This window comes from Canis lupus, chromosome 28 (genome assembly GCF_011100685.1).
Source record: "Canis lupus familiaris isolate Mischka breed German Shepherd chromosome 28, alternate assembly UU_Cfam_GSD_1.0, whole genome shotgun sequence".
In the NCBI taxonomy this organism is placed as follows: domain Eukaryota; kingdom Metazoa; phylum Chordata; class Mammalia; order Carnivora; family Canidae; genus Canis; species Canis lupus.
The window spans coordinates 8,259,180-8,270,968 of record NC_049249.1 but is presented as its reverse complement, the minus strand read 5'-3'; the positions used below and the strand labels follow the sequence as shown (position 1 = coordinate 8,270,968).

The 11,789-nt window shown below is 43.1% G+C and overlaps 1 protein-coding gene across 1 annotated transcript; it reads right to left on the bottom strand.

The window, feature by feature from the left end:
- Positions 1 to 570: 570 nt before the first annotated feature.
- On the bottom strand, positions 571 to 11,490 carry SLC35G1 (solute carrier family 35 member G1). Its single transcript, XM_038578230.1, has 3 exons — positions 11,313 to 11,490; positions 5,639 to 5,819; positions 571 to 3,654 (listed from the first exon to the last, which is right to left on the bottom strand). Exons 1-3 carry the CDS (start codon positions 11,488 to 11,490, stop codon positions 2,910 to 2,912), a joined length of 1,104 nt encoding a protein of 367 aa, XP_038434158.1. The 3' UTR covers positions 571 to 2,909.
- Between the last annotated feature and the right edge of the window lie 299 nt (positions 11,491 to 11,789).

The window sequence follows — 11,789 nt, the reverse complement described above, 5'->3', positions numbered from 1 at the left end:
ATAATTTGGATGAGATGTGGTACGTGATATGGCATCATTCTGGTTTTATGAGAACCAAAGTTAACAATGAGAGCAGGGCTTTAGGAAGGTCCATCTGGCAGTGAGACAAGGATCTGAGTGGAAGAGAGTCAAGCAGTAGGTAACCCATTAGAATATTGTTATAATTGTTATAATTCAGCCATGAGGTGGTCAGTCTTGGACTAAGATGGTAGCAGTGGAAATGGCAAGGAAAGAATGAATCCATGAGACAATAAGAAGACAGACACTCCAGGACTTAGTGACATATTAGCTATGGAAATAAAAGTATGGGTTCAAAGCTACTCCAAGCTCTGGGAGTCCACAATGATGAAGGCCTTACTGGAAAGGAAGGTTAGGGTCTTTATTTTAGAGATATTAGATTGGATATAACAGTACCAAGGAAACAAAAAAACAGATTGAAATTTGAGATTACATCACAGCTGAATAGTCATTCAGAGATCAATATCCTTTATAAAATGAATTTTGAAGCACATGGATGAAAAAGGAAATAAGTCAGTGAGCACATTTACTATAATCATAAAAACCAACATGTAGCCTTCTTCGATATTAACTTTATTAGTATTTAAATAATAAAAACAATTTACAAAAATATTTTCAAGATATAAACTACAATCTTTGTAAAATATACACTTATAATTGTTACAATACACATCCTTGTATATACCTTGGACATTATATAAAAGTGTTTAAGAATGACACCCTGTAAAAGTTGAGAGAAGAAACATTTTCTCCAACCTTGGTCATATATTGTGACATTCAAGTACTTAAACCACACTGTTGAAATAAAACATGTCTCTAGTGTACAGGCCCAAAGGGATTTAACTCTCAATGTTCCATAGGTTCTTTTATTGTGCAAGGTAAAGAACCAGGAGAGGGTTCCCTGAGTTAATTTACCTTAGGTAGCTTAAGCAGTCATTTACTTTCCATACTTTATCGTGGAAGTAAGGGAGAGGAGAAGGCCATGGAAACCCATCTTGGGCAGATCCCCTCCCCAGCATCCCTATCCATGCAGTGCGGTTCCTACAAGAGGATTTCTAACCTTTGAGCTCTAAAATGCTCTGGTCTTGTAACTATCTAATATCCTTGTAAAATGATGCTTCTGCAACTCTAAATCCAAAAATTGTGGGTTAGGCTAAAATTATAATGATAGTGTGACTCCCTTAAGTAGATTTCATTTAGGATTTGTCAGGTGGGAAACATTTGGGAAAATCAGCAAGCTAAAAATTTCCTCTTGAAACTACTAGAAAAGATCCTTTCTCACCAAGGCATAAACCTCAGAAGCCAAGTTCGTTCTTTCTTTGAAGAATTATGATGAAAGGGAGAGAAAGCCTATAATCTTTCCAATATACAGGCTTAAGATAATAACAGTTGCTAGGTTGGACAGTAAGAGTTGGAAACCATCATAGCTTCACCAATAAAGGGTTTATTGTGAAAAAGAATCATTTGTGTGTACTCTCTACTTCCCGATCAACCTCCCAAGCTTTCTTAAATATTATATTCTCTCTTTAACTGCAGAGTATTGGCCTGATGAAGTTCCAGATATAAAATGTTGTTTGAATTCATGAAGTTAGTGTCATGGTGCAGCATTGACATTTAATAACATACTGATATACTAGAACTTAACAGTGATTTTTTTTTTTTTTTCCTAATCAAGCAACTACAAAAGTCAATCAACCATGGATTCACAGGTCTTTACATTTAACAAATAACATGAAACACTATTATATATAATTCCATAAGGGAAAAAGACTATAAAAATAAGTTTAAGAGGATCACCGTATTTTTTAAAAAGTTGTTTTAAAAAAATATATGCCACAGTGTTCTAAATATTTGGTGTAAAGAAGGTAAGGGAGGTATCTATTAGGGTGAACCATAAGAAACTATGGTTTTTGTTAGTTAAAATGGTAAAATTTCAGCAATTTCATATGGTTCAACCTAATAAAATCCTGAGAAAATTTTATTTGGCATCATACTATAAATTCAAAGAGAAGTTATAGAAAATCACATTTCTAGTGAGGGGAAAATACTTCAGGATGGAAATGTGCACACTGGTTATGCCAAGATTTCTCTTGTGGTTTAAAGACCTGAAATCTTAGAAAGTGAAGAAAAATGTAGTGCAGTTTCAAAAAAACAGAGGACAACTTAAAATTACAGAATGACAGAGCTACTACCATCATGAATGCCACTGAAACAGAAAACCAGTCAAACGGGGTGATCAAAAATGTTTTTTAACTTTACATATAAAAAATTCTGGCATCAAAATGAAAAGGCACTCATATGGGTTAAAAGAATAATAATCATTATAAAAGCCTTGAAAATAAGGCTGATTTGTATTATTAACACCATTAAGTAGGCACCTTTTCCAAGTTTCAGCTTTGGCCTCCTAAGTGGAATTAGGTTTCAAATGAATTTCCAACATAATAATACCAATTATAGCAGCATTATTATCCATAAGTTTCTTAGCCTCTACACTGGTTAAAAGAGGTTCTAAAATTTTCTCCCACCTCTATCAGTACCATCAGTACCAAAAATATGCTTCAAAGAAATTACATACACCAGTCATAAAACATTTTGCAGGGCTTTTTGCAACAAATGATCTGTCCTCTTACCGACGCCACCCCAAGAACAATAAAAAACCCAAACCCAAACCAACACATCATTGAGGGAAAAAAAAAAAAAGAAAGAAAATCGCTAGACCACACGGACTGGCTAATTCTTAGCTCATTAAAGACATCCCATATTCAGAAATGGCACTTTAATTATGAAACTTATTAAGTATGATCAGTGAGGGAAATGCTGCTTCTGGCGTGCGCACGCGTGGGGTGTGCGGGACGCGAGCCCACGCTGCGCACGCCCGGCCCAGCCGAGCCTCACTGCGCGCCGTGGCACCACTTCCGAATCGCGGCGCCCGAGCTGCTGGCGATGACACACAGCGCCCCGCCCACCGTCCACCACGTGGGCACATCGTTAAAGAAGATAATCTGCAAGATGAAAGCAAAGACCACATCCATAGTCTTCATTATTGCCACCGGCCCTGCCTTTTCTATCTGGATGGCTTTCGCGAGAAACACTTGACCCCCCAAACCAAACAGGCCGATGAGGATGAGAAACAGCCTGTCCAAGCCGCAGTAGGGCAAACTCCACTCCCCTAGGATGAAGAGGACCACGACGCACTCCAGCAGCCCGAGGATGACGTAATACCAGATGCTCAGGAAGTAGTCCACGGACTTGCCCATCCTGCGGAGGATGACCAGAGTCAGGGCGGCGAAGACGGCGTGCGCGACCGCGGCGACCGTGCCCTTCAGGTGGACGGAGTAGTCCCCGTCCCCGCTCGCCGCGCTGGCGCCGGCGCCGAACAGGAACGGGGGCCGCACGATAAGGATCACGCCGGTGATGGTGAAGACGGTGAAGAGGGCATCCCAAGGGCTGTATTTCTCCTTGAGAAATATCCAAGCAAAGATAGACGTGAACACGGGCGTGCTAAAGGTGATAACCGTGGCGTCGGCGAGGGATGTGGCCTGGAAAGCGTAGTACAATAGGATCATGGCCGTGGAGCCCAGAACTCCTCGGAGAAAGAGGAAAATGCGCTGACCTTTGGGGCCTATAAACCCAGTTCTGCAAATTCAAACGGAGGAACGCACATTAAACCAACTTGCCATTTGTTTTTTGATATTGCAGTTCTTACTTAAGCATTATTTTTGAAGTCCTAACTGTCAAAAAATAAGGGAATAGTAAATTAATTATAATAGTGCCCACACCTTTAAACCTATAAACCACACCTTTAAATACTGGTTTCTAAGTATAGCTAAAAACATGGAAGTGTTCACAGTATAAGCAAAAATAGCAAAAGAGAACTCCATAAATAGTACAATAATTCAGCAAATAGAATTTTTTCCCTATGTTTATACGCTTGCATAAAAGACAAAAAAGGTACTGAAATGTTAATTGTGGGCAAACCTTAAAAATGGACTCATATGTAATTTTTCTTCTTTATTTTCCCCTGATTTTCTACACTGACAACATGGAATTTTTATAATCAATGTAATTTCAAGACTGAGCTGTCCTACATAAGAAAATTTGGTCATGGCTGGTATGTGTTGCCAAACTTAGGCGTTTTTCCATAAAAGTGGAAGCAATGCTAAAATTTATTTTTGCCATTGAATGTGAGACAACTTTTCATTGTTCTCTGCAGGAAGAGTTAAGCTACTAAATTTTTTTTTTAAACTTAAATATTTACCAAGCAAAGTGATGGGTACGTGTCAGACTAGGTGCAGCCTGCTGACCTATGCCAGCACTGAACATCTATCTGTAGGGTAGCCTGTAGGCCTGACATGAGGACCCCTGGATATCTGGAGTTAGAAATGTAAGTATGGGTCACCTTTGACTCACACTTTGAAAATGCTTGGAATACCATATCATCTTCCATTATAATGAAACATAAAATGGGTCAGAACAGATTGGTGCTTAAGATTTAAAAAAATTCTTTGCCTTTCACTGCCAATTCTTTTATTATAGGGAAGAAAATTGTGTTAGCATCAGTGGTCTGTTGCAACCTTAGAAATTTCTGAAGTCTTACCATCATTTCCTAAAATACTGTGACTTGTCCACACTTACACAGAAATTTCTGACAATATAAATCTTAGTAAGTTTTCTTTGACCTTTTTCATCAAATCCTCAGGATACGGAATGAAACTCTTTGAAATGAATCTGTACTGTGTTATAGATACAAGGAGACTGGTGGCATGTGACTGAAGCATTTAGTTTAGGGTTTAAGCATTTTTTTGCCCAAAGAGTGAAAGAGCCAGACATCCACAAGGGACCCAACTGGTCTCTCCTCCAGGGGTTCTAAGTACAAGGAGTGGGCAGAGGTTATAATGGGGTGAGAGAGGCATAATTTTAACCTGGGAAAGGGAAGGGAAGGGATTCTATATGGAAGGGGAAGAGGTGCTGTGTGGGGAGAGAACAGTAAGGATGGGGAACATAGTTTTCATATACTGTTACATTCTATACAAAGAGCTCTGATCTATAATAAATTTTATTTGGCCCTTGCAACAAAGGTGTATATAATTCCCTCAGTTCACAGATGAGGACACTAAATATGAAACAATTTTAAAAGGCCTTGCTCAAAATTACCTTCTTCCTTTCCCACATCACCCTAGGGGTAGACCTAGATATTATTACAGTAACCTTCTGTATGCCCTGATAACAGAGCAGCCCATTCTACTGAAAGAAACCCTGGTATGAGGAGACACCACCACTTCTCCTCATTTACTTTTTTCTTCTAAATACTAGTATGCCAAGGGAAAGAAGGAAGGGTGGTAAAAGATGGAGGGAATTGTACAAGGAAAGCTTTGTTCTCAAAATGGAGAGTGCAGGACAACAATCTCTTTCCCCTCCTTTGCTGGGCATGTGGTATGTGCTTATGAGAGCATATTCTGTGGGTGGGTCCTTGAGACTTTTTATTAATCAGAGCCAAAGGATGTAGGAACCTGGTAAATCTATGGGAGGGATAAAGCAGACACTATAGAATAAATAAGCAGGTCAAAAGATTCACAAACATTTGTTAATACCTTCTACTTTGCAGGTAAGAAATACTTACTTTCTGTATATTAAGCAAGGGATAACGACTAGCATTTGGAACACACATCGGAATGCACTAATTTCTACAGCATGGACGTCTTGCACTTTTTTAACAAATAAAGAGCCCACTGAGAAAAGGAAGGCAGACAATAATGTATAAAACAAGCCAAGTCCAGGACAGGGTGCTTTCTTCTTGGCTTCTGAAAAAGATTAAGTTCTGGTTAGTCCTTGCTTCCAAGTGTATGTTTTATTATTTTCACTTAGGAATTGAGAAAAATGGAACAGTGTTAATAGCTAACAGGCTACAAATACTGTCTCCTAAGCATATCCATTCTCTGGACCCAAGCCATTTCCCCACCAAGAATGAAGAATCATTGATGAAAGCAACAATTTAAACCTGTAACTTTGAAATGCAGTTTTACCCCATAAAATGGATTTTCCTTTGGCTCAAGAATCATCCCTCACTTGTAAGTCAAAAAGAAGTAAAAATGCTTGCCAAAACAATGAGAGAAATCTTTAAGAAACGCTTGTCAAGGGATCCCTAGGTGGCGCAGCGGTTTAGCGCCTGCCTTTGGCCCAGGGCGCGATCCTGGAGACCTGGGATCGAATCCCACGTCGGGCTCCCGGTGCGTGGAGCCTGCTTCTCCTTCTGCCTATGTCTTTGCCTCTCTCTCTCTGTGTGTGACTATCATAAATAAAAAGATAAATAAAATAAAAAAAAATAAAGAAACGCTTGTCAAGATGGCTAGAGAAAAATGCTTCCGAGTGATAATTTATATCATCTCACTGGTGAATCGGGCCTTATGAAGAACACATTCTTTCTGGACAACAGTTTATAGCGGTGTCATATGGCTACTTGTTGATTATCTTACTTCCCCCACAAGCTTGTGGACTCTTCCAGGCTGGGACCTCACTGTCTTGTTTATGCTGGCACACAGAAGACCTTGATTAAATACTTGCTGAATGAAAGAATATGAGAGAACTTCATGGAAAGACGCCAAGTCTAACACCACTGGCGACAGCATAATCTGGGAAGGCTCTGTTTTGTGATTTTGAACTGTTAATCAAATATTTTATTTTTCATGGTTTATGATTTTGTTTCCGTTTAGAACACAAACTCTTTGAGGGCAGGGGCTAGGATATCTACCACCTCTCTGACCTCAAAGTGCTTTAAAATATAGTTTTAAAAGTTAGAACTGCCATTAAGCACTAACTTCTTGGCTAGATCTGAACCAGGAAACTTCTTTCTCTAGGGCATCATATATTCAATCCATTAATGACTTACTGTATGAGCATTAAACATTTGTTTAGCCACTTCCTCTATCTTAGTTACCTACGACAAGAACCTATTTTCAATCTCATACCCTCCCCAACCTTGTCATTCAAAGGGGAGCAAAAAAGGGACAGAGTAAGCAGAGAACTCCCTAAAAGAGAGGTGAGAGGTGACACACCAAGGAATATATTAGTTTTTTTTTTTCTTTTCTTTTTTGAAATTAAAAACAAGGGGAGAATAAGAAGGAAACACTATTTATTGGTCCTTATCAGTTAGGAGCACAGCAAAACGGAAGGGTGTATTGTTTGGGCACTGCCATTTGTAGTAAAACTAGGACTGTCATTCCAGGCTGGGGATTTATAACATGTCACTCAGCTATAGAAACAATATTGCATAATCATGTTTATGAAAAACGCCCTTCTCTGATAAATGCAGACACCAGGTAATACATTTCAGCATCTTTATATTAGCTGGATACCTTTGCCCACAAGTGACAAACACTTGTGAATTGGGACCAATGTATGATGATGCACTATCTTCCCAGGGGCATATGCTACAGCATGACCTCTGTAGTAAAAGATGCGGGTATGCTCAGAGGCCTCTACCTCTTCCTGTTGCAGGTACATGTGCTCAGAGGCCTCTACCTCTTCTTCAAAGAACAGATTTTCTTTAGTCAAAGAAAATCATTTAAAGCTACCAGTTGTCATGTCAAGGGTTATATGTTTTTAAGTGCCAGAATCCTCCACATTCTGTTCAATACCTAGGTGCTCAGATACCACAGAAACAAACTGCACATACTCAGCCCACGAGAAGGAAACTTTAGAAGACTTCTAAGTTAAGTGCCACAAAATACATGCCTTGGCTGTGGTCAGCCTCGGAGTTCAGCTTCTGAAATTTCAGAGTTCAGGTCCAAATAAAATAAGTTAAAAGTTTCTTAAAAGAAATCCAACTCATACATAGAACCTGCAACCTCAGACAGAACAGGAAGATCCAGGACAGAAAACATCTCCCTGGTCTATATTTCAAGGATCTTCTCCAACCTAAACTTTTAAATTTTTCTCCAGGAATATTGTAACTTCACATGATATTTAACCTTTTAAAAACTTAACTTTATACCCCTGGTTCTAATTTTCTTTTGTCTCTTAAAACACTGCCACACTCACATATTTTCTTGCCTATAAACACGTTAAGGCCCATGATCGCTGACCGGGACATGGCTGTTGTTACAAGGCATGGCTGAGCTTGATTATTTGTTATGAGGGTGGCCTGGTTCTACTCAGGCAGACCCGTCTCTTACTGAATAATTTCCTTTCTGCCAGTGGAGATGAACAAGAAAGTAGCATAATTCAAAGAGGTATCTGCTTATGTAATGTGCTTCTATGATCATATTCCACTACAAGCATAGCTAATAATTTGGCAACTCTAAATTCAAATTAAGTAAGTGGCCACAGTGTAATTTCCTGAGTTAGAAGAAAATTGAAAAATTGCTCCATTTCTCTATCCTCTGCTTTAAGCTGGTGATTCACAGCCCTGGCTGGGAATGAGAATCAACTGAGTAACTTTTTAAACTTCAGTTCCTGAGCCCACTGGTACAGAATCTCTGCAACTGTAAAAAGCTCTACCAGCTTGAGAACCAGTGCTACACTAGAGAACTCTTTTCAGGAGCAGAAGAGGCACAAATCTAGAACTTCTTGCCTCAGTCTAAGATCCACACTGTACCTTAAAAAAATAAATAGATGTCTTAAGATAGCTGTATGATGTCTGGGAAGTTTATCCAAGAAGGCAGAAAAACAGATAAGGGTCTCAACCTGAATCTGAAAATGAGCTTTCCTGAGATAACCATGATTAAGCCGTTAAAATGATACCATCACAAAGTTCAATGACAACAAACAGTACAGTGATTTAAAGTGTTAAAGCAATTCTGTTTTCAGAATATTATCTCATAATCTCACAATCACTATTACTAAGTCTTACTGTTATTCCTTGAAGTTAAATGCTTTCTTTTAAGTTAAAATACCCCACAAGATTCTTAAGTGCAGTTGCTTAAGACAGGGTTATCACATTGCCATGTGCTGCCTGAGTGCACAGTATTCCTCTTTGGCTCATAAACAGCGGAAACATTTAAGAGTCTGTATGGACTGACTCAGCATTTCACCAAATGACAGCCATAAAAACTGATAAGGTGAGAAATTCACCCCTTCATGGGCTGCACATCTGGTCAACACAGCTTGGAGTGACCCCTGCTCTGGAGGTACCAGTCATGCATAAATAACCAGAAGTCTGGTCATTTGTTAGTATTTAGGACAAAAATGGAGCAAGAAGGCAGAAAAACAGATAAGGGTCTCAACCTGAATCTGAAAATGAGCTTTCCTGAGATAACCATGATTAAGCCGTTAAAATGATACCATCACAAAGTTCAATGACAACAAACAGTACAGTGATTTAAAGTGTTAAAGCAATTCTGTTTTCAGAATATTATCTCATAATCTCACAATCACTATTACTAAGTCTTACTGTTATTCCTTGAAGTTAAATGCTTTCTTTTAAGTTAAAATACCCCGCAAGATTCTTAAGTGCAGTTGCTTAAGACAGGGTTATCACATTGCCATGTGCTGCCTGAGTGCACAGTATTCCTCTTTGGCTCATAAACAGCGGAAACATTTAAGAGTCTGTATGGACTGACTCAGCATTTCACCAAATGACAGCCATAAAAACTGATAAGGTGAGAAATTCACCTCTTCATGGGCTGCACATCTGGTCAACACAGCTTGGAGTGACCCCTGCTCTGGAGGTACCAGTCATGCATAAATAACCAGAAGTCTGGTCATTTGTTAGTATTTAGGACAAAAATGGAGCAAGAATCATCCTCTGGGGTTCGTCTCCCTATATTACGGGAAGTTCATAATCAATAGGGAGAAGGAGCAAATGGGGTTGTGTTGGAGGTGTAGAAATCTGGGGTCACACTTAGAGGAGGTACTCAGAGAATGAGATGATGCAGACGGTGTAACTTTGTCTTGCAACAGGAGATCTATTTCCTCTTCTTTCAGGAAGATGCTCCAGGTGGATGGTGCAGTTTAAGGAGGAATATGCTTAAAGGAGCACTGTGGTCAGCAGAAAGGGCCTTGGCCTGGGTCTCTGGCATGCTGAGAGCATGAACTTTGTTGTAGCACCCACCTGTGCTGTGTCTCACTCATACTTACTTGCCAGATCTAGGGGAAAACAAAGCAACCCCCTTCGCCCTCCCCCCACCCCCAAGCCCTCACCTTCCTCATTTGTGGAAGGAAGAGGCTGAACAGGATCAGGGCGTTTCTACGCAGGGACCTGGCTTTTGAGACAGGTCTGAACCTCCTAACAATGTATGTAATATTGTGCCTCTGCCTTGTTTAGCCAACTAATCCTAATCAGCAACTAATGCTAATCCTAGTCCTCCCATGTTTGTTTCAGGTCTATAATATAATGATTCAAATTTTTAAAAATAGAGGGCAGCCGGGGTGGCTCAGCGGTTTAGCGCCGTCTTCAGCCCAGGGCATGACCCTGGAGACCCGGGATCGAGTCCCACGTCAGGCTCCCTGCATGGAGCCTGCTTCTCCCTCTGCCTGTGTCTCTGCCTCTCTCTCTCTCTCTCTCTGTTTCTCGTGAATAAATACATAAATAAAATATTTTTTAAAAAAATAGAAAAAAAATCACAAAATATTCGTTATATTATGAATGGACTTTTGGCTTAGCTCAGTGTGAGGTGTTATGAATAAAGATACTGTAAAAATCACAAAAACAAAAAAGTCCTAACACCGAAAGTTCAAGACCCAGGTGGTTTCCCACTCAACTCTGCCTTCCCAAGAGTCTCAGACTTTAAAGGCAAGCATTTTCTAGACTCTATGCTTTTTTTTTTAATCAAGTAGGCTCCATGGCTTGAACTCAGGACCCTGAGATGGAGAACCGGGCGGAGATCGAGAGCCCCACGCTCAACCGACCGAGCCCCCAGGCGCCCCCGCTCTGTGCTTTCCGACTTCCCGTGGCAGGACCCGGCCCGCCGCCCGCACCGCCGCTCGGCGCCGCTCCCTCCCAGCCGCGGCCGGCTCGGTGGCCTCTCGGGACCCCGCGCCTCCGGCCTCCGGCCTCCGACCTCCGGCAGGGCGCGCACGCTGCAACCTGGCCCCGCGGTGCCCCCGCAACGCCTTACTTCCACGCCAGTTCCGGAGTCCCCAGGGGCTCCAAACACAACCAGAAACTTTCTCCGGTGTCCGCGCGCGGAGCCGTGAGGGGTTCGGCTCCGCAGACCCCAAGGGGAGGGCTCGAGCGTCTCCCCGGGGAGCCGGGGAGGGACGCGGCGCGGTCCTCCCTGCGCCCCCCGCCCGCGGCTGCGGGGACCCCCCCCGCCCGGCGAGACCCGAGACCCGCGCCCGGGTCTGCACCCACTCACCCGGCGGCGCGCACCAGCCGCACGGCGAGGAGCCGCACAGCCAGCGGCGGCCGGGGCCGGGCGTCCCCGCTGCCTCGGCCGCCGCGGGCTCCTCCGCCGCTCCCCGCGGCGCGTCGTCCGCCGGCCGCAGCCCGGGCTCGGGCACCTCGGCGGCCCCGGCGCCGTCCAGGGGCCGCATCGCGCGGCGGGCGCTCTCCCCTGCGCCGTGGCGCCCGGCGTGGCGAGCAGCGGCTCGGCGGCCCGGCTCTTCCGGCCGGCGCGGGGCGGGGCGGGGCGCATGCGCGCGGCCTCCTCCCCGCCGGGACCGCGCCGCTCCCCCGCCGTCCTCGTACCTCGGGCGCCGGTCGCCTCCCGCGCGGCCGCCCGGACCCCCGGGTCTGCGCCGGCGCCCCCCGCGGGCCGCGGGCGTCCTCCCCTCGGCTCTGGTCTAGCTCCGCCGGCCGGCAGCTCGCAGTCCTCCTTCCCCAGGCGCCGCAG